The 24,283-nt window shown below is 46.9% G+C and overlaps 1 protein-coding gene across 1 annotated transcript in view; it reads right to left on the reverse strand.

Annotated features, from left to right (window-relative positions):
* LOC101732625 (protein mono-ADP-ribosyltransferase PARP14) overlaps positions 1–24,283 on the reverse strand; it is a 56,636-nt gene that overhangs the window by 3,628 nt on the left and 28,725 nt on the right. Inside the window, exons 5-14 of the mRNA XM_031892903.1 lie at positions 23,938–24,174; positions 17,768–20,046; positions 17,269–17,505; positions 9,004–9,225; positions 8,824–8,911; positions 6,603–6,758; positions 6,176–6,238; positions 2,140–2,316; positions 1,686–1,892; positions 220–825 (exon numbers count right to left, since the gene is read on the reverse strand). Of these exons, the coding sequence (XP_031748763.1) occupies positions 220–825; positions 1,686–1,892; positions 2,140–2,316; positions 6,176–6,238; positions 6,603–6,758; positions 8,824–8,911; positions 9,004–9,225; positions 17,269–17,505; positions 17,768–20,046; positions 23,938–24,174 (4,272 nt within the window). The remainder of the gene's footprint in view (positions 1–219; positions 826–1,685; positions 1,893–2,139; positions 2,317–6,175; positions 6,239–6,602; positions 6,759–8,823; positions 8,912–9,003; positions 9,226–17,268; positions 17,506–17,767; positions 20,047–23,937; positions 24,175–24,283) is intronic.

A 24,283-nucleotide genomic window follows, 5' to 3' on the forward strand; every position in this document is an offset into this window, starting at 1 on the left:
CAACTGTAGAGAAGCCAAGTCTCCTGCCCCCCACATAATGAAGTTCTAGATGTTCCATTTATCAAGGATAAACCACCACATAATGAAGTTCTAGATGTTCCATTTATCAAGGATAAACCACCACATAATGAAGTTCTAGATGTTCCATTTATCAAGGATTAACCACCACATAATGAAGTTCTAGATGTTCCATTTATCAAGGATTAACCCAATACTGACCACTTTTAGACGCTCGATCGATCTTCACATTCTTCCCCCTGGGATCTGACGCAGATTTCCTCTCCATGTTGACTGTGTATTTAACTCCCCCAACATCGACAGTGAGGCTCTGCCTGCCCTCATTCTGGGCCTTTTCTAGATCCAGGTTGGACATTTTATCAAAGGGAGCAAACCCGGAGCCATCATGGTACCTCCATTCCACCAGGTTACTGTAGAGCTCCGCCTCCCGCTCCCGGGTTTTCCGGACGCTTATCTTTTTTACCATTTCGTGTATTTCCTTGGAGACATTGAAGACGTCTCGGGTCAGGCCGGACACTCTGATGGTGGATCTGTGAGACTCGAAGCTGATGGACACTTGGGATCTCCTCTGCAGGTCCCGCAGTCTCTGTTGTTCCCGATCATCAAACTCCAGAATCCAATCGTTGGTGATGACGTCCTCGCTCTGCTCCCCCCTTACCATGTCCTCCAGCCACGACTTGGCCGCCCTCACCTGAGCCCTGTCTTCTCCACAAAGAGAAAAATTTGCCGGTTCAATGTTTTCCTTCAGAACAATCACGGAAGGTTCTTCCGCCTCCTCAGAACCCGAGAATAAAGAACCAAAAAAGGCTGCAAAAAGGCAAATAAAGCAAAAAATTAGTATTTTAGGACCAGAACATCTTGTACTGTAGTTGCCAAAAGCAACCGAAGGGGTTTATGTAGTAAATGGCATTAAGGGGGGCATTAAGGCAGTATTGGGGGGGGATAAGCCTGAGCTCTTTAGGTAGATAGGGAAAGGGACAGACATAAGGCAGTACTGGGGGGGGGGGGGGGTTGTTAAGCCTGAGCTCTTTAGGTAGATAGGGGAAGGGACAGACTAGATGGGACAGACATAAGGCAGTACTGGGGGCGAATAAGCCTGAGCTCTTTAGGTAGATAGGGGAAGGGACAGACATAGGGCAGTACTGGGGGGGGGGGGGTTGTTAAGCCTGAGCTCTTTAGGTAGATAGGGGAAGGGACAGACATAAGGCAGTACTGGGGGGGGTTGTTAAGCCTGAGCTCTTTAAGTAGATAGGGGAAGGGACAGACATAGGGCAGTACTGGGGGGGGGGGGTTGTTAAGCCTGAGCTCTTTAGGTAGATAGGGGAAGGGACAGACATAAGGCAGTACTGGGGGGGGGGTTGTTAAGCCTGAGCTCTTTAGGTAGATAGGGGAAGGGACAGACATAGGGCAGTACTGGGGGGGGGGGGTTGTTAAGCCTGAGCTCTTTAGGTAGATAGGGGGAGGGACAGACATAAGGCGGTACTGGGGGGGGAGGTTGTTAAGCCTGAGCTCTTTAGGTAGATAGGGGGAGGGACAGACATAAGGCGGTACTGGGGGGGGGGTTGTTAAGCCTGAGCTCTTTAGGTAGATAGGGGGAGGGACAGACATAAGGCGGTACTGGGGGGGGGGTTGATATAGGAAAACAGACAGATAATTTGGGTTCTTACATGTAATTTTGCCCAATATGGAGGTCGCTTTGGGCAGGTTGGTTCCCTCTCTGCTTTTCATGCAGTCGTAGAAACTCTGCAACATTTTCTCCTGGAAAATAACGATTTTGACCATCTGGAGGTTTTGGGGAGATTTCGAGGATACGAACTCAAGCACCGCCTCCTGCATGGCTCCAGCGACATCCTCGGGGCGCACACTGCCCCCACCTGGCACGGGGCAGAACAGCAACAGTTACTGGCACCCCCATCAGCACTAGGGCGGGCATGATGCCCTGTAGGAACCTCATACACGTGGTTCTGACCCGATTATCCCTCTATAGAAACCGTAACCTGCAGGGCAATACACTAATGCACGGCTGGCACCTACAGGGGCACACAGCCCGACCCAATGCACAAACCCAACTGCCCCCACGGCTTCCAGTACCAGCAGAATAATGAGCAGAATTAACCCCACCTGATCCGATGGCGGGAAATGCGACCGACGCAACCCGGATCCTCTCGCACTCCTGCAGCGCGTCCAACACGCACGACTTGATCTCACTCGGGGAGTTCCGCCCACAAACATGGAGAATCTTCTTACACAGTAAATTGCCCTTATCTGTAAGGATGAAGCCCTTGTGGGGCCCGGACCCTGCCGGAGAGACACATGTTTAGTGACATTCCTTGGGATTCCGTGACATTACATGACATTACGTGGGATTATGTGACATTATGGGACATTACGTGGGATTGTGTGACATTATGTGGGATTGTGTGACATTATGTGGGATTACGTGACATTATGTGGGATTATGGGACATTACGGGACATTACGTGGGATTGTGTGACATTACGTGGGATTATGTGACATTATGTGGGATTATGGGACATTACGTGGGATTGTGTGACATTATGTGGGATTACAGGACATTACGTGGGATTGTGTGACATTACGTGGGATTACGTGACATTACGCGGTATTACGTGACATTATGTGGGATTATGGGACATTACGGGACATTACGTGGGATTGTGTGACATTACGTGGGATTACGTGACATTACGTGGGATTACGTGACATTACGCGGTATTACGTGACCTTATGTGGGATTTCAATACATTACGTGGGATTGTGTGACATTACGTGGGATTACGTGACATTATGTGGGATTATGGGACATTACGGGACATTACGTGGGATTGTGTGACATTACGTGGGATTATGTGACATTATGTGGGATTACAGGACATTACGTGGGATTGTGTGACATTACGTAGGATTACGTGACATTACGCGGTATTACGTGACATTATGTGGGATTATGGGACATTACGGGACATTACGTGGGTTTGTGTGACATTACGTGGGATTACGTGACATTATGTGGGATTATGGGACATTACGGGACATTACGTGGGATTGTATGACATTACGTGGGATTATGTGACATTATGTGGGATTACAGGACATTACGTGGGATTGTGTGACATTACGTGGGATTACGTGACATTACGCAGTATTACGTGACATTATGTGGGATTATGGGACATTATGTGGGATTATGGGACATTATGGGACATTACGTGGGATTGTGTGACATTACGTGGGATTACGTGACATTACGCAGTATTACGTGACATTATGTGGGATTATGGGACATTACGGGACATTACGTGGGATTGTGTGACATTACGTGGGATTATGGGACATTATGTGGGATAACGTGACATTACGTGGGATAACGTGACATTACGTGGGATTATGGGACATTACGTGGGATTACGGGACATTACGTGGGATTCGCTGACATTACGTGGGATTTCAATACATTACGTGGGATTGTGTGACATTATGTGGGATTACGGGACATTGCGTGGAATTATGGGACATTACGGAACATTACATGGGATTACGTGACATTATGTGGAATTATGTAACATTACGGGGGATTACGGGACATTACGTGGGATTACATGACATTATTTAGGATTACGTGACATTACGGGGGATTACGGAACATTACGAGGGATTACGTGACATTATGGGACATTACGTGGGATAACATGACATTATTTAGGATTACGTGACATTACGGGGGATTACGGGACATTACGGAACATTACGAGGGATTACGTGACATTATGGGACATTAAGTGGGATTACATGACATTATTTAGGATTACGTGACATTACGTGGGATTACGGGACATTACAGAACATTACGTGGGATTACGTGACATTTTGGGACATTACGTGGGATTATGTGACATTATGTGGGATTATGGGACATTACGTGGGATTGTGTGACATTACGTGGGATTACGTGACATTATGTGGGATTATGGGACATTACGTGGGATTGTGTGACATTACGTGGGATTACGTGACATTATGTGGGATTATGGGACATTACGGGACATTACGTGGGATTGTGTGACATTACGTGGGATTATGTGACATTATGTGGGATTACATGACATTATTTAGGATTACGTGACATTACGGGGGATTACGGGACATTACGGAACATTACGAGGGATTACGTGACATTATGGGACATTACGTGGGATAACATGACATTATTTAGGATTACGTGACATTACGGGGGATTACGGGACATTACGGAACATTACGAGGGATTACGTGACATTATGGGACATTAAGTGGGATTACATGACATTATTTAGGATTACGTGACATTACGGGGGATTACGGGACATTACAGAACATTACGTGGGATTACGTGACATTTTGGGACATTACGTGGGATTACGTGACATTATGTGGGATTATGGGACATTACGTGGGATTGTGTGACATTACGTGGGATTACGTGACATTATGTGGGATTATGGGACATTACGGGACATTACGTGGGATTGTGTGACATTACGTGGGATTATGTGACATTATGTGGGATTACAGGACATTACGTGGGATTGTGTGACATTACGTGGGATTACGTGACATTACGCGGTATTACGTGACATTATGTGGGATTATGGGACATTACAGGACATTACGTGGGATTGTGTGACATTACGTGGGATTACGTGACATTATGTGGGATTATGGGACATTACGGGACATGTGACATTATGTGGGATTACAGGACATTACGTGGGATTGTGTGACATTACGTGGGATTACGTGACATTACGCAGTATTACGTGACATTATGTGGGATTATGGGACATTACGGGACATTACGTGGGATTGTGTGACATTACGTGGGATTATGTGACATTATGTGGGATTACGGGACATTACGTGGGATTATGGGACATTACGTGGGATTATGAGACATTACGTGGGATTATGAGACATTACGTGGGATTACGGGACATTACGTGGGATTCGCTGACATTACGTGGGATTTCAATACATTACGTGGGATTGTGTGACATTATGTGGGATTACGGGACATTGCGTGGAATTATGGGACATTACGGAACATTACATGGGATTACGTGACATTATGTGGAATTATGTAACATTACGGGGGATTACGGGACATTACGTGGGATTACATGACATTATTTAGGATTACGTGACATTACGGGGGATTACGGGACATTACGGAACATTACGAGGGATTACGTGACATTATGGGACATTACATGGGATAACATGACATTATTTAGGATTACGTGACATTACGGGGGATTACGGGACATTACGAGGGATTACGTGACATTAAGTGGGATTACATGACATTATTTAGGATTACGTGACATTACGTGGGATTACGGGACATTACAGAACATTACGTGGGATTACGTGACATTTTGGGACATTACGTGGGATTACGTGACATTGCGTGGGATTACGGAACATTACATGGGATTACGTGACATTATGGGACATTACGTGGGATTACGTGACATTACGGAACATTACATGGGATTACGTGACATTATGGGACATTACGTGGGATTACGGGACATTACGTGGGATTACGGGACATTACGGAACATTACGTGGGATTACGTGACATTACGGAACATTACGTGGGATTACGTGACATTACATGGGATTATGTGACATTACGTGGGATTACGGGACATCACGGAACATTACGTGGGATTACGGGACATTACGGAACATTACGTGGGATTACGGGACATTACGTGACATTATGGGACATTACGTGGGATTACGTGACATTACGGAACATTACATGGGATTACGTGACATTATGGGACATTACGTGGGATTACGGGACATTACGGAACATTACGTGGGTTAGGTGACATTACGTGGGATTAGGTGACATTACGTGGGATTAGGTGACATTACGCACACAATATGGCACACAATAATGGAAATGGGGAGGCGTGGCCAATAAAACATCCCATGTGCCACTGCCACAATTCTAAATGACCTTGAGTTCTGGGCCCCCTTTGGCCCTTTGTGCCCATATCGCTGTGGGGCCCCTCGCTAATGTAATAAGCTGCGATTGGCTGAGCTGAAGAACACCCCAAAACTGTCTGGGTCCCCGGGTACTTACCGAGCTTGGTACATTCATCTGCCACACTCTGCCCCGCGGCCTCCAGAATCGCCTTGGATACCCCTGAGGCACAAACACCGATTATACCCCCCATTCCCACAGATCCTATGTTGCACCAACACCGGTTATACCCCCCATTCCCACAGATGTTGCAATACACCAGCCTGACCCTAGGCGGCGACACTACACCGGTCCCAGTGCACAGAATCTACCATACTGCCCCACTGGGCTCATTTACAGACAAAAATTGCTAGTTTTTTACCCACAATGCATCATTTACCCCCAAGGAGTCTCTGCCCCCCCCCCAGGTTTCATCTTATTAATTATGCAAAGTTAAACCCATTCGTGTGACCCCCCCCAGGCACAGTAACGTTACTCCCGGGGCCCTGGGTACCATTCCTGCCCCACATCCCATGATGCTCTGTACCTGTTCTGAGAGTGAAGTTTCCATTGGATGAATTGACAATCACATCCGTAGTCTCCTTGGTGATATCTCCCGTTTTCACTTGATAGGTAAGTGATCCGATCGTCATCTGATGGACCCCCAGTGTCGGGGTGCTGACTGATCCAATCACCTCTGTGCCTGAGAAACCATTATATTGGGTTATCCCCATTATTGACTGACAGACTGGGGGAGACAGGGGCCGGCGGGTAACAGACTGGGGGAGACAGGGGCCGGAGGGTAACAGACTGGGGGAGACAGGGGCGGTGGGTAACAGACTGGGGGAGACAGGGGCCGGTGGGTAACAGACTGGGGGGGAGACGGGCCGGAGGGTAACAGACTGGGGGGGAGACGGGCCGGAGGGTAACAGACTGGGGGAGACAGGGGCGGTGGGTAACAGACTGGGGGAGACAGGGGCCGGTGGGTAACAGACTGGGGGGGACAGGGGCCGGTGGGTAACAGACTGGGGGAGACAGGGGCGGTGGGTAACAGACTGGGGGAGACAGGGGCGGTGGGTAACAGACTGGGGGGGACAGGGGCCGGTGGGTAACAGACTGGGGGAGACAGGGGCGGTGGGTAACAGACTGGGGGAGACAGGGGCGGTGGGTAACAGACTGGGGGGGACAGGGGCCGGTGGGTAACAGACTGGGGGGGGAGACGGGCCGGAGGGTAACAGACTGGGGGAGACAGGGGCGGTGGGTAACAGACTGGGGGAGACAGGGGCCGGTGGGTAACAGACTGGGGGGGACAGGGGCCGGTGGGTAACAGACTGGGGGAGACAGGGCCGGTGGGTAACAGACTGGGGGGACAGGGGCCGGTGGGTAACAAACTGGGGGAGACAGGGGCCGGTGGGTAACAGACTGGGGGGGACAGGGGCCGGTGGGTAACAGACTGGGGGAGACAGGGGCCGGTGGGTAACAGACTGGGGGGGACAGGGGCCGGTGGGTAACAAACTGGGGGAGACAGGGGCCGGTGGGTAACAGACTGGGGGAGACAGGGGCCGGTGGGTAACAGACTGGGGGAGACAGGGGCTGGGGGGTAACAGAACTGGGGGAGACAGGGGCCGGTGGGTAACAGACTGGGGGAGACAGGGGCTGGGGGGTAACAGACTGGGGGAGACAGGGGCCGGTGGGTAACAGACTGGGGGGACAGGGGCCGGTGGGTAACAGACTGGGGGGGACAGGGGCCAGTGGGTAACAGACTGGGGGGGACAGGGGCCGGTGGGTAACACACTGGGGGGAGACAGGGGCCGGTGGGTAACAGACTGGGGGAGACAGGGGCCGGTGGGTAACAGACTGGGGGGGACAGGGGCCGGTGGGTAACAGACTGGGGGAGACAGGGGCCGGTGGGTAACAGACTGGGGGGAGACAGGGGCCGGTGGGTAACAGACTGGGGGGAGACAGGGGCCGGTGGGTAACAGACTGGGGGGAGACAGGGGCCGGTGGGTAACAGACTGGGGGGACAGGGGCCGGTGGGAAAAGACTGGGGGAGACAGGGGCCGGTGGGTAACAGACTGGGGGGGACAGGGGCCGGTGGGTAACAGACTGGGGGAGACAGGGGCCGGTGGGTAACAGACTGGGGGGGACAGGGGCCGGTGGGTAACAGACTGGGGGGGACAGGGGCCGGTGGGTAACAGACTGGGGGAGACAGGGGCCGGTGGGTAACAGACTGGGGGGGACAGGGGCCGGTGGGTAACAGACTGGGGGGAGACAGGGGCCGGTGGGTAACAGACTGGGGGAGACAGGGGCCGGTGGGTAACAGACTGGGGGGGACAGGGGCCGGTGGGTAACAGACTGGGGGGGACAGGGGCCGGTGGGTAACAGACTGGGGGGAGACAGGGGCCGGTGGGTAACAGACTGGGGGAGACAGGGGCCGGTGGGTAACAGACTGGGGGAGACAGGGGCTGGTGGGTAACAGACTGGGGGGACAGGGGCCGGTGGGAAAAAGACTGGGGGAGACAGGGGCCGGTGGGTAACAGACTGGGGGAGACAGGGGCCGGTGGGTAACAGACTGGGGGAGACAGGGGCCGGTGGGTAACAGACTGGGGGAGACAGGGGCCGGTGGGTAACAGACTGGGGGGGACAGGGGCCGGTGGGTAACAGACTGGGGGGGACAGGGGCCGGTGGGTAACAGACTGGGGGAGACAGGGGCCGGTGGGTAACAGACTGGGGGGGACAGGGGCCAGTGGGTAACAGAGTTTCCTTACCAGAATTTTTTGAGACAAGTGACTTGGGCAGAGGATTGGCCTTCGGGGCATTTGTCCCCGTTCTCTTTCTCGATTCAGCAAAAAATGCCTGCAGAGAATCCCATAAGCAACTATTACCTTGGGGGCATCAGAGGAACAAACAGTGAGATGGGGGGCCCCGTGCCCAATCGGCTCACTTACCGTCATCGTGTCGGCGTCGCTCGGATGCAGCACAACGTTGACTTCTTGGAGATGTTGAACGTTTTTGCTGCCACTGAATTTTTCCACCTCTTCAAACATTAAAGTGGCAACAAGGTTCTTGGGAAAACCTAAAGCTCCTGTTCCAATTGCCGGGAACGTAATGGAATTCAGTTGTCTCTTCTCTGTGGTACTGAGGCAAGTCTGAATGATCTCCCTTAATGTCTGTAAATAAAGTCTTGTTAGATTGGCCAATGGGTGACTGAGGAGCAGCTCCCACCTCAAACCTCTAGGATTACCCCCAAGCCCAAGCAGTGAGGGTTAAATCTCCTCGTACAAGGAATGTTCCCAGGATTGTTGGTGCAGGTTTGGCAGGAAATACAGTGAGGAATATATTACCCAATATAGTGGCTCTCTGATTGAGAGAGATGGAGGATTGTTGGCCACGTCTGGCAGTGAATACAGTGAGCGAAGCCCAAGGTACTTATATTCTGGATTCCATGACTTAGGGAAGGGCTTTGATGGCTGAGAGAGAAGGGAGGACTGTCGGGGAAGGTTTGGCAGAAGATACAGAAAGAACTTATTCGGGACCTCATGACTGAAGGTCTTTTAATACTGAGATAGAGGCAGGATTGGTGGGACAACCTTGGCAGGAGACACAGTGAGGAAGACCCATTTACCTGATAGTGTGGGTTATATGACTCAGGGAAGGGCTTTTATTGGCTGGGAGAGAAGGGAGGACTGTTGGGGAAGGTTTGGCAGAAGACACTGAGAAAGACCCTATTCTGGACCTCATGACTGAAGGTCTTCTAATACTGAGATAGAGGCCAATAACACAGAGAAAGTGTCTCTCTTTGCAGACGACATATTAATATATTTCGCGGACCCCTCAGAATCCCTTTCCACCACGATACCCATTGTCCAAGGTTTTGGCAAATACTCGGGACTTTGTATTAACTGGGAAAAATCACAGCTATTTAGCACTGACCCCACCCCTCATATCCCACCTCCCCAGCAGACACAGTGGAAATGGGTCACATCTTTTAAATACGTGGGGAAACCCCCAGACCCCCAACTCTTCCTACAACTCAGTCTAGACCCTATAATGGACTCCCTGTCACAAGTTCTCAAGACCTGGGCCAAACTAGCGCTTACACTTTGGGGAAGAACATTATCAAGATGATAGATCTGCCTACGCCCCGGTATATATTCCACAACACCCCATTCCCTCAATCCTTTTTTAAAAAGTTAAAATCACAACTCCATTCATTTGGGCCAATGGTACGCCTCGCCTTTCCTGGGAGAGATTAACAGCAACCACTGGCCCTGCCACACTTCTATTTTTACTATTCAGCCTCTCAAATCTACTACATACACTGGTGCCTCGCTCCCAACCCGTATAACCCTAATACACAACCCCAAGCACCCATCCTCCACTCAATAGAAGGCCTAAGTACCTACCCCTACAGACACCACACAGATATGACCAATATACCGCACACTCTACTGACCTGGACCACGGCCTTGAAAACCCTACACCATCCTTGGCCACTTCTCTGACCTCAACTCCCACTCTGGGCCAACTCGCTCCTACCCCACCTACAGGAACTACAAGACTACATCTATTGGCCACGACTGGGTTTTAAGAAACTTAGTTACATAGTTACATAGTTACATAGGGTTGAAAAAAGACCATTGTCCATCAAGTTCAACCCATCCGAGTAAACCCAGCACACAACCTATACTAACCAATCTATACACTCACATACATAAACTATATATATACAACCAGTAATACTAACTGTAGATATTAGTATCACAATAGCCTTGGGTATTCTGATTGTTCAAAAACTCATCCAGGCCCCTCTTATAGGCATTAACAGAATCTGCCATTACCCCATCACTAGGGGCATTCCCCAACCCCCTCACTGCCCTCACCGTGAGGAACCCCCTACCCAACATCCCCCGGCAGGGCATTCCCCAACCCCCTCACTGCCCTCACCGTGAGGAACCCCCTACCCAACACCCCCCGGCAGGGCATTCCCCAACCCCCTCACTGCCCTCACCGTGAGGAACCCCCTACCCAACACCCCCCGGCAGGGCATTCCCCAACCCCCTCACTGCCCTCACCGTGAGGAAACCCCCTACCCAACATCCCCCGGCAGGGCATTCCCCAACCCCTCACTGCCCTCACCGTGAGGAACCCCCTACCCAACATCCCCCGGCAGGGCATTCCCCAACCCCCTCACTGCCCTCACCGTGAGGAACCCCCTACGCTGCTTCAAATGGAAGCTCCTTTCCTCTAATCTATAGGGGGACCTCTGGTGCGCTGATTGTTTTTATGGGAAAAAAGAAAATCCCCAACTGCCTATAATCCCCTCTAATGTACTTGTACAGAGTAATCATGTCCCCTCGCAAGCGCCTCTTTTCCAGAGAAAACAACCCCAACCTCGACAGTCTAACCTCATAGTTTAAATCTTCCATCCCCTTTACCAGTTTAGTTGCAGTCTCTGCACTCTCTCCAGCTCATTAATATCCTTCTTAAGGACTGGAGCCCAAAACTGCACTGCATACTCACTGTTACTGCCCCCCATACTCAAGGTGAGGCCTTACCAGGGACCTATAAAGGGGCAAAAATATGTTCTCATCCCTTGAGTCAATGCCCTTTTTTATACAAGACAGCACTTTATTTGCTTTAGTAGCCACAGAATGACACTGCCTGGAATTAGACAACTTGTGATCTACAAAAACCCCTAGATCCTTCTCCATTAAGGATCCCCCCAACTCACTCCCATTCAGTAGATAGTTTGCGTTTATATTATTTCTACCAAAGGGCAGAACTTTGCACTTATCAACATTGAACCTCATTTCCCAGTTTGCTGCCCAGTTATCTAATTTTGTCAAATCGCTCTGCAAAGCGGCACATCCTGCATGGAACTTATAGTTTTGCACAATTTAGTGTCATCAGCAAAAATAGAAACAGTACTGTCTATGCCCCCCCCCAGGGCATTAATAAACAAGTTAAAAAGCAAAGGCCCAAGGACTGACCCCTGCGGTACCCACTAACCACACTGGTCCAATTAGAAAATGTTCCATTTACAACCACTCTTTGTACTCTATCCTTCAGCCAGTTTTCTATCCAATTACAAATATTATGTTCTAGGCCAATATTCCTTAATTTGATCATTAACCTTCTGTGAGGTACTGTATCAAACGCTTTAGCAAAATCTAAGTAGATGACATCAACTGCCATTCCAGCATCAAGGTTCCTGCTCACCTCCTCATAAAAGGCGACTAAATTAGTCTGGCAAGATCTGTTACCCATAAACCCATGCTGGCACAAACTAATAGTATTGTGAACTGCAATGTATTCAAGTACCCTATCCCTTATTACCCCTTCCAGAAGCTTTCCTACTACTGATGTCAGACTAACAGGCCTATAGTTTTCAGGCTGAGAACGAGATCCCTTTTTAAATAACGGCACCACATTAGCAATCCGCCAGTCTCTCGGCACCATGCCAGACCTCAACGAATCCTGAAAAATTATGTGAAGAGGTTTGGCAATCACAGCGCTCAGCTCATTTAATACCCTGGGATGAATCCCATCCGGCCCTGGACCTTTGTTTACCTTTACATGTTCAAGTCTCTTTTGAATTCCCCCCCGAGTGACCCATGCGCCAGTAGCTAAATTACTAGCACTGGGCATATTACAAGGGAAGCCGTCATTATCTGGCTCCTCAGATGTATAGACAGATGGAAAATAAGAGTTCAAAATTTCAGCTTTTTCCCCATTCTCATCAACCAACGTACCCCCCGTGATAATAAAGTTCCCACCCCTTCTTGCTTCATTTTTTTACTATTCACATAATTAAAAAATAATCTTGGATTCTTTTTACTCCTAGCTGCAATATCCCTTTCCATTTCTATTTTAGCTGCCTGATAGCTTTTTTGCTGCTTTATTTGCCCCCCTGTACCTGATGAAAGCCCCAGCTGCCCCAGCTAACTTGAATGCTTTAAAAGCACGTTTTTTCTTACCAACCTCGACAATAACACTTTTATTCAGCCATAAAGGTTTTGCTTTGCGATGCCTCTCCTTGCTTACAAGGGGGATATACTGTTGTGTATGCTTGCAAAGCAATGTTTTAAAGATGTTCCATTTTCCTTCTGTGTCTAACCCCATGAAAAGCCTTTCCCAGTTGACACATTGCAGAGATGCCCTTATACTGGCAAAGTCTGCACGTCTAAAATTGAGCGTTTTAGTTACTCCCTTATAGCGCTGTCTCTGTAGCATTATCTCAAAGGAGACCATGTTGTGATCACTGTTCCCCAAATGCCCCCCCCACACAAATGTTAGAGATAAGTTCATTATTATTAGATATTACCAGGTCCAAAATAGACTCATTCCTAGTGGGTTCTTGAACCGCCTGAAATAAAAAGTTGCCATTTAGCATATTTACAAACCTACTAGCTTTTTCTGACTTAGCCCCCCCATTACCCCAGTCAGTGCCGGATAATTAAAGTCCCCCATAATAACAACTTGACCCAGTTTTGAAGCCTCCTCCATTTGCAAAAGTAGCTGGGCCTCATCCCCCTCATCTATACGGGGGGGTTTATAACATACACCAATGATCATTTTCTTTGTGACCTTCAGCCCTACTGAAATTTCTACCCAAAGAGATTCAACGTTTTCATTGGTAATGTCTTTATTACACGGCTTTAAGTCTGACTTTACATAAAGACAAACCCCTCCCCCTTTTTAATCTCTCTGTCCCTCCTAAAAAGCGTATAACCATTTAAATTCACTGCCCAGTCGCATTTTTCATCCCACCAGGTCTCAGTGATACCTATTAAGTCATAATTTTCAATACATGCAATAGCTTGCAGCTCCCCTATTTTTCCAGACAAGCTACGCGCATTACCCAGCATGCAGCGGAGATTACTACTTCTTCCTCTACAGCTTACATTAGCTAAAGGACAGTTAGAGCTAAGGTGAAAATTAGTCTGTTTCCCTTGTAACAATGGAAGCTCCTTATCTGATAAACTATATGCCCCCCTCACTCCTCCCCCACAACCCTTTACTGGTCCCACTGCCCCATCTACACTAGCTCTCCCATAAGAATCTAGCTTACCAACCCCCCCCTTGTCTAGTTTAAACACTCCTCCAGCCTCTTAACCATTCTCTCCCCTAGCACAGTAGACCCCCTTCCATTGAGGTGCAATCCGTCAGGGCTGTATAGATTGTACCCCAAAGAAAAGTCAGCCCAGTGCTCTAGGAACCCAAACCCTTCCTTCCTACACCAAGACTTTAGCCACGCATTTAGCTCCCTAAGCTCCCGCTGTCTCCCTAAACTTGCACGCGGCACCGGCAAAATTTCCGAAAAAATGACATTGGAGGACCTTTGCTTAATTTTAGAGCCTAGATCCCTGAACTCACTCTTTAAGGTCCCCCACCTACCGTTCATTTTGTCGTTAGTACCGATATGTACCAAGACAGCCGGGTCATGCCCAGCCCCTCCCAATAATGTGTCGACCCGATCAACCACATGCCGAACCCTGGCACCAGGAAGACAGCAAACTGTCCGGTTGAAGCGATCCGCTCGACAGATTACCCTGTCCACTTTCCTAATGATTGAATCCCCTATAACCACCATCTGTTTAGGCCTAGCTCTGCTCTCCTCCCCACCACTACTAGAGAAACTGGTCTCCCGGCTGTTAGAGAGATCAGCCTCATCTAGAACCGCCAGTCCAGAGTTCACACTCCCATCTTCTTCACACAATCTGGCAAATCTGTTGGGATGCGCAAACCCTGGAGCAGCCTCCCTTTTTCTTTTCCCCACACTAGATTTTCTAACTGTCACCCAGCTTACTGCCCTATCATCCTTTCCTTGCTCCCCTCCCCCCATACTATCTGACCCCACTAGTTCTTGTTCAGTTAGCAAGAGACTTCTTTCAAGATTGTCAATAGAACGCAGTGTTGCAACTTGTTCCTCTAGTGCTCTAACGTGAGCCTCTAAAGTGGCAACTCGCTCACATCCACAACAGAGGTGGCACTTTGGAACTGTTGTTCCACAACTGCATACATGCGGCAGGCTGGCACTGTGTCATACCTTCAATGTTGCTGCCACTCATTCTCCCAGTTACAGAAACAGTTAAACAAAAATTGGTGAAAAAAGGCTATTAAATAAACAAAAAAATTTTTTTTTTTTTTTTTACCTTGTTTTAACTCCCTTAGTTTGTAACTCCTGTGATTATAACTCCACTTACAGAGCCCCCACTAACTCCTGTGATTATAACTCCACTTACAGAGCCCCCACTAACTCCTGTGATTATAACTCCACTTACAGAGCACCCACTAACTCCTGTGATTATAACTCCACTTACAGAGCCCCCACTTAAAGAGCAATCACTTATAGAGCACCTACCACCAGAGCAAGCTCACTGGAGTGCCAGTGGTTCTATTTCAACAGTCTGTTAAGGTGAACTAATCAAACCCCACCCCCTCAAACTGAGGGTAATTACAAAGGAATGTAACTCTGGCAAACCTGCTGTAAGCCTTATAGTTAACCAAACTTTGTAAATTGGCACCAAAAAGAGCAAATACTTTTGAAAAAATTTAAACCCAACAGTTAGAAAACACAGTGATTCTGAATAAAGTTAATAAAAAATACTTATCCCTTTTTTTTGTTGAATTGAAAAAGCAGTTGATTCAGTCAGCCACCAGCCTGTTAGTAAGCCAACTTGGTGACCTTAGAGTTGGTCCTCAGTTCCCCACACACCAAGACCTGCAAGACTTGGGCCAGCAGATACAACTCTATAGGTACGTCCAACTTAGGCACGCCTCTCATGCACAATTCCACACCCTCCTCCCCACAATAACTATGGTAACCCTAGAGGACACCCTGCTCTCCCCATCTCCAGCCAAACCTCTATCCAGGCTATATAGAGAGATTATAAAAACAGTTAAGCCCCCCTTTGATCGAGCCTATCGTCTTTGGATGAAGGACCTCCTAGAACATGAACAATGGGAGGAAGCCACAGACAATGCCTATAACTTCCTAATCTCGATAAAGGATAGGCTCATACAGTACAAATTACTGCACCAAACCTACATAACACCCCTCAAGCTGATGAGATTTGGGAGGAGACAGGACGACCTCTGCCCAAGATGCAAATCCCCCGGGGCCAAATTCCTTCACATGATTTGGTCCTGTCCCCCCATATTGGAAACACTGGCAAGTGAACTGGGAACAGCGCAGATAGTAGACTTGCTTGCTAGAGTGGCCAGAGTCAGGCTGCGCACGCTCTTCTACGATCTATGTTCTACGCCAAAAAAACAGTAATTATGCACTATGCATTATACCCCCCCTCCCTAACATTCTGGAGAAGGCTGGTGGGTGGAGCTCTTCCCCTTATTAAATTAACTTACGAAACAAGGGGTACATATGATAAGATCTGGGGAAACTGGAACAACCAAGATCTGGACACATAGCGCCCCCCCTTATATTGAGTGTGACCGACCTGACAGAACTAAACACAGTGACCCCTGCAATGCCTACCCATAGTACCCTTGCTTGTATTCACCTAAACTCCACTTGACACCATTCCAATGTCAGTATATTAAACACTGTTTTGTATTTTATTGTTTTGTGATGTTGTAAAACCAATACTTTACCTTTGAACCTTTGATAGGGATATGATAGGGAAGGGCTTTTAATGGCTGAGAGAGAAGGGAGGACTGTTGGGGAAGGTTTGGCAGAAGATACACTAAGAAAGACCGTATTCAGGACCATTACTAAAGGTCTTCTAATACTGAGATAGAGGAATGATTGGTGGGACAACCTTGGCAGGAGACACGGTTAGGAGGACCCAGTTACCTGATAGTGTGGGTTATATGACTTAGCGAAGGGCTTTTAATGGCTAAGAGAGAAGGGAGGACTGTTGGGGAAGGTTTGGCAGAAGATACAGAGAGAAAGACCGTATTCGGGACCTCATGACTGAAGGTCTTCTAATACTGAGATAGAGGAATTATTAGTGGGACAACCTTGCCAGGAGACACAGTGAGGAAGACCCAGTTACCTGATAGTGTGGATTATATGACTAAGAGAAGGTTTTTATTGGCTGAGAGCAAGGGGGAACTGTTGAGGCAGGATCAGCAGGGGATACAGAGAGGAAAGCCCAAGGTACCTGATATACTCCGTGTATAGTGACAGTAAATGTGGCGTCTTCTTCTATTTTGGCTTCTCTACCTCAGAAACCATTAAACGTTACCTTCTCAGCGACGCTGTTTCCTTGGTTCCAGTGTGGAGCAATGACATGAAGGACCATCTGACAGGACAGGTCGCAGCCATTTGTTGCAATCACTAAACCCTCCTGCACTTGCTTTCCTTTGCACTCAGCCTGAAGAAGGTGCTGGAGTTTCTTCCCAGCCTTGCGTAATAAAGCTTTGGAGGCTCCTCCACTATCAAGGTCCAGGTCCTTCCCCACACTGTTCACAATGACATCCGTCTGTACAGACACAGGGAAAGTGACCAATCAATTTGGCCAATCATTGACATATCAGGTAGATGCCTACATTGTGTTGAGATACCCCTCAGTGACAATAACCCAATAACCCAAACCCAATCCTCATGGTTTCCTTGTGTAGAGGACCCTCTGCTGCACACGTGCCACTGGCAAACCGACAGCGATTGGTGAAGCCCCCTACAAACGTTATGGGAGATACAAACTAATGACATTTAGTGATATTGTTCATATTAATGACACTTACTGAGGCATCTTGCAGGTTCCCCTTGATGAGCTGAATGGCGACGCCATTGACATTTACCATCTGTCGGGCCGGCTCTCTCGTTCCCTCAGGTTTGGGGTTCGGTCTCCTTTTCTGCTCCTCTGTAACATTACGTTTTGGGGTCACTTGTACTTTTTCATCTCCGAATTCATCTTTCAGAGCTTGAATAAACGTAGAAATGATTTTATCGTCTGTGTCCACAATGTGAATCCTTTTAATGGACGATGTTCCTCGATGGTCTTCCAAATACTGGCTGATGGACTCAGTAATGTTCCCAACGCAGCGCCCTATGGGGAACCCGAATATTCCTGAACTGACTGCTGGGATCCCAATAGAACCGTGTTGGTTCTCTGCAGCCAGTTCTAAGCTGTTGGTTATCGCTTTCCGAAGCTGACGCTCGCATTTTGCTAGTGAGCTTGAGTCCCATCGGGGCCCCACCGCATGTATAACCTGCTTGCAGGGCAGATTGCCACCATCGGTTATCTTTGCATCACCAGGAAATAATCTCCCATTGGTTCTAACTATACGATCACAATCAGTTTGTAGTTGGGGCCCCGCAGCTCTCAGTAGGGCCAACGCCAGCCCCCCGATGTGCTTCAGGTCCTCATTAGCTGCATTGACCACAACATCAACACGGTGACGGGTCAGGTCATCCTTATAGACTGCAATGGTCACTCCTTGTGGCAAGTCTATTTGGCACTTGGCTTCATCTACATTCCTATCAATGTCTATAAAGTCTTCTTCTCCTTCCGTCTGCAGATATATCAAACACTTGTATTTACTCCTCGCTGTACTAACGAACATCTCTTCCTTCTCTATAAAGAACTTCTTGGCTCCGGGTTTATTTATACTGAGAGCGTCAGTGTGTAGTGAGGAGAGAACCTTTTCTATAAGGGCGGCTGCCTCTAGAACATACAGTCTGGACCCACTCAGGGCAATAGATTTCCGCTTTAAGGTAACACTTACATTTTTCTTTTTTATTTCCATACAAGTATCCTGCTTTTCATCTTTAATAAACTGTATAACGCCCACCGATGTGACGGGAATGTCCTTCTGTATGGGAGTGTTCCTCTCCAGAAAGTCATGGATCTGTTGGGAAGCTTTCCCTACACTGGGAGCCAGACCAGCAATAACCACCTGATTCTCTGCCCCTCGGGGAAACTCCTCAATCACAACCGTGCATTTCTCCGAGTTAAATAATTCACACAAATGAGTATGGAGACTTCTCCACTCAGGGCCCTTGATAATCATCTTGTCTTCTACAGTAAGTTGCTTACAGACTAACTCTCGGCCCATCTGTGCTTCTGCCTCTGACAGATCCTTCATGGAGAGTCCGGTCAGTGTGACTGATTTACCCTCAGTCTGAAACATGGCATTAATATTATGCCGAGTGAGGAGGAGACAGGACAACTCATCATTATCAGTAAAACCCAAGAAATGGATGATGTGGGGATCCAGTGGGAGGGGTTTAGATTTCAGTTGTTGCATTATTTTGAGTATTTCACATTTGGCAGAGAGAACTTCTTCTTTGACTCCATAGAGCTTGAGGTTCCTGGTTGGCACATCATACTCAATTCTGAGCTCTGGAGACTGTGACTGGATAGTTTCCATCTGCCCAGTTTTGCACATTATTTCATAGAGAGCAGGGGCCAGTGGCTCAGACATTTCCATACTGCGGTTTTGTCTATCAATCCGCCTGGTGGTATTTTCTACCAGGGCCCTGAAATTTTCCTCTTCCTTAGTCATAACCTTGGAGAGTCCTGCAAGGAAGACTTTGTGTTTGGCAAGGTCTGGTTTGACCAAAACCCCCCCATATGTGGAGCTGCTGACTTCTCCTTTGATGGCTTCCCAAACTGGTGGAATCACATCGTACTCTGCGACTTTGAACTTGGAAATAATAAGGGAGAATTCTGTAGAAACCTGATCCCTCCATGTCCGTACAATCTTTGCCACAGTCCTGAGATGAGATGATATGGAGCTGGGGATGGACAGTTTAATGGTGGGATTGGGGCAGTTTGGATCTGGCCATGTCATCTCACAGTTCTTATCTGCCATCTTCTTGTCTATGTCGCCTTTTATCTGTGGGTCTCCCAGTATGAATTCCAGTACATAGGGACTGACTGGCACCTCCAGGGGTTCAGGTAATGTTACACAAGGTCCCTTCTCCCCATATAGAGTTATCCCCAGGGACTCATAGTAAGGATACACAGATATCGGCCTCTTCCCAAACACATGCTGCTTCCCCAACACTCTCTTTGCATCTATAAGAAAATACACAGATAAACAGAATTGTATGTCAATTGTCTCTGCTAATTGAGTTCATTGGTGTTTGTATTGTAATCAATTCTGATGAAGCTGCTGCTTCTCCAACACCTGATGACTAGAAATGGTTAAAAAAAATACTGACACTGAGTATAAAGTCTAAGTGCCCTTTGTGTTAAACACATGATCAGGTTTCCAGTTCTTATTGGCTGATGAATGTTGGTGAAACATCTGAGGATTCGGGATTTGGCACAATGAGCACAAGGGTTTCATTAATTACATTTAAATACAGGAATGGGACCAGTTACCCAGAATGCACGGGACCTGGGGTTTTCCTGATAAGGGATCTTTACGTAATTTTGATCTCCATAACTTAAGTCTACTTAGAAATAATTAAAACATGAACTAAACCCAATAGGGCTGTTCTGCCCCCAATAAGGGGTAATTATATCTTAGTTGGGATCAAGTACAGGTACTGTTTTATTATTACAGAGAAAAGGGAATCATTTAACCATGAAATAAACCCAATAGGGCTGTTCTGCCCCAATAAGGGGTAATTATATCTTAGTTGGGATCAAGTACAGGTACTGTTTTATTATTACAGAGAAAAGGGAATCATTTAACCATTAAATAAACCCAATAGGGCTGTTCTGCCCCAATAAGGGGTAATTATATCTTAGTTGGGATCAAGTACAGGTACTGTTTTATTATTACAGAGAAAAGGGAATCATTTAACCATTAAATAAACCCAATAGGGCTGTTCTGCCCCAATAAGGGGTAATTATATCTTAGTTGGGATCAAGTACAGGTACTGTTTATTATTACAGAGAAAAGGGAATCATTTAACCATTAAATAAACCCAATAGGGCTGTTCTGCCCCAATAAGGGGTAATTATATCTTAGTTGGGATCAAGTACAGGTACTGTTTTATTATTACAGAGAAAAGGGAATCATTTAACCATTAAATAAACCCAATAGGGCTGTTCTGCCCCCCAATAAGGGGTAATTATATCTTAGTTGGGATCAAGTACAGGTACTGTTTTATTATTACAGAGAAAAGGGAATCATTTAACCATTAAATAAACCCAATAGGGCTGTTCTGCCCCAATAAGGGGTAATTATATCTTAGTTGGGATCAAGTACAGGTACTGTTTTATTATTACAGAGAAAAGGGAATCATTTAACCATTAAATAAACCCAATAGGGCTGTTCTGCCCCAATAAGGGGTAATTATATCTTAGTTGGGATCAAGTACAGGTACTGTTTTATTATTACAGAGAAAAGGGAATCATTTAACCATGAAATAAACCTAATAGGGCTGTTCTGCCCCCAATAAGGGGTAATTATATCTTAGTCAGCAAACTATATATTGTTTTTTTCAGGAGAACCTGAGCTTTCCTGAGTTTTTATGTATTTCCACTTCTGAAACAAGATTTAGAGCTCGTAATACAAAAAAAAAATGCTATTTTTCATGATATGGGGATTTATATCAGAAACATATTTTATTTTATGGACAAAAACTCAACTGATTGGGAAAGCCTCATGTCTCCCGAACATGCCAATACCTGATATGTATAGTTTTATTGAGATTTCTGACTTCTATAGAACAAAAACTCCCAGCAGTAAATTACTACATTTTCAAAGCATTACAGCAGAATACGGCATACTTTACATTCCAAAGCCAAAAATCCTGGAACATTAGGTTTACCCCAGGAAACCATACATTTTTGAAAAGTACACATACTGCCGAATCCAAAATGGGTAACTATGTCTTCCAACTCCTAAGTACCAAACGGCAATGCTTTTCTGAATTTAGCAGTTTCTATAAAAAAATATGAAAATTCTAACAAATCACCTCAAAGCTTCCAATTTCAAGTATCATATCTCCCACATAACATTATGTACCAAGAAAACACCCCCTAAATATGAAAGCCAAGGGTCCCCTGAACAGTTTGATGCCCATTGTGCATAGGATCACCGCTGTATCTGGCATTTAGAGACCCCAAAATGAAGTTAGTGCCCTGGAGATTTCTTTAGCTACTGAAAATTCAACAACAAAACTGCATTTTTGTGGGGTAAAAAACACAAAAAAATACATTGACCCCCCCAAAACCATATATTTTCAGAAAGTACACATTTGGGTGAATTCAAAACGGGTACCCATGTTTTTATACTCCAAACAGAGTTTCAATGCTTGCCCAAAATTGGCAGTTGTGATGAAATACCAGAAAATGGCAACAAACCTTCCAATTTCAAGCACCTTATCCCCCACATAACATTAGGTACCAAGAAAACACCCCCTAAATATGAAAGCCAGGGGTCCCCTGAACAGTTTGATGCCCATTGTGCATAGGATCACCGCTGTATCTGGCATTTAGAGACCCCAAAATGAAGTTAGTGCCCTGGAGATTTCTTTAGCTACAGAAAATCCAACAAAATAACTGAATTTTTGTGGGGTAAAAAACAAAAAAAATACATTGACCCCCCCAAAACCATATATTTTTAGAAAGTACACATTTGGGTGGATTCAAAACGGGTACCCATTTTTTTCTACTCCAAACTAACTACAGAGTTTCAATGCTTTCCCAAAATTGGCAGTTGTGATGAAATACCAGAAAATGGCAACAAACCTTCCAATTTCAAGCACCTTATCCCCCACATAACATTAGGTACCAAGAAAACACCCCCTAAATATTAAAGCCAGGGGTCCCCTGAACAGTTTGATGCCCAAACTGCATAGGATCCCCGATGTATCTGGCATTTAGAGACCCCAAAGGGAAGTTATTGCATACAAAGTGCATACGCTGCAATATAAGCTACGGGCATGTGCATTATGTGCCATAAGACCCCCTAACAGTACGGAGACCCTAGAAAACCATATATTTTGGGAAAGTACACATTCTGACCAAAAATGGGTAAATACATCTTTCTACTGCAAACTACAAAGCTATGCTAAACAGAACGGTTTTTATAACATTTCTGAAAATAGTCACAAAGCTTGCATTTTACCTCATTATGTACCCCCACATTTTGTACCGTATCAACGTAAAACCCCCTAAATATGAACGCCAGGGGCCTACTGAGCAGTTTGATGCCCTATATGCATAGATTTACCAAACTGTGTGGGGTACAGGGGCACCCAAATTAAAATAGTGCATAGTGCACCCGGTATGTGTATTATGTGCCATAAGACCCCCTAACAGTACGGAGACCCTAGAAAACCATATATTTTGGGAAAGTACACATTCTGACCAATAAAAAATGGGTAAATACAACTTTCTACTGCAAACTACAAAGCTATGCTAAACAGCTAAACGGTTTCATTTCTGAAAATCGTCACAAAGCTTGCATTTTACCCCATTATATACCCCACATTTCATAACGTACCAACATAAACCCCCCAAATATGAACGCCAGGGGCCTACTGAGCAGTTTGATGCCCTATATGCATAGATTTACCAAACTGTGTGGGATACAGTGAAGCCAAACTTAAATACAGCAGACAAAATGTCCATGTGCAAAGACAAGTAACAAAGAACAATGTGAAATGCAATAAAATTGCTGAGTGAGTGTGAGTGAGAGTGTGAGTGAGAGTGGGCCCTTGGCGCGAGGGTCTCCATTGGGCCCCAGGAACCCCAGTCCAACACTGATGACAGTTACGTGGCTACACAATGGGGCAACACCCCCAGATACATCCCGCTGGAGCGTGACGCCATTTTGTACTACTGGGAGCCCATTATGGTATTTCTGCCCCCCGTAACGTGAGTGGTACCCCCCGATTGTACCTTTTGGGGCTCATTATCCCAAACATTTTACATGTTAGTTTAGGAATATCATTGAAATATCTTAGGAAATGAACCCGCGGGGATTCAGCCTGACGATCTCGTTACCTTGTTTATCAGAAAACGTTACTATGGCAGCGCCCTCTTCTGCGATTAGCTCCACCCCCTCCACGGCCCCGCCCCCATAGCGCGGGCTCTCAAAGTAGATCTGCAGGTGATCCTCAGACGAGTTGGGGGGCAGATTCTCAGCCCGGATACTGTCAGTCTCCTCCAGGGGCTTCGCCCTCAGTCCCATCTGCTTCACCCGCCGGTTCCCATGGAAACCTCTGAGGAAATCACGGAAATCTGGGAAACGGAACATAATCAGTGGGTTCAGTGCAAGAGACGTGAGCCAATCATACCCCCCGACCCAATCATACCCCCGACCCAATGATACCCCCCGACCCAATCATAC

The sequence above is a fragment of the Xenopus tropicalis genome, chromosome 9 (genome assembly GCF_000004195.4).
Source record: "Xenopus tropicalis strain Nigerian chromosome 9, UCB_Xtro_10.0, whole genome shotgun sequence".
NCBI classification, from domain to species: Eukaryota; Metazoa; Chordata; class Amphibia; order Anura; family Pipidae; genus Xenopus; species Xenopus tropicalis.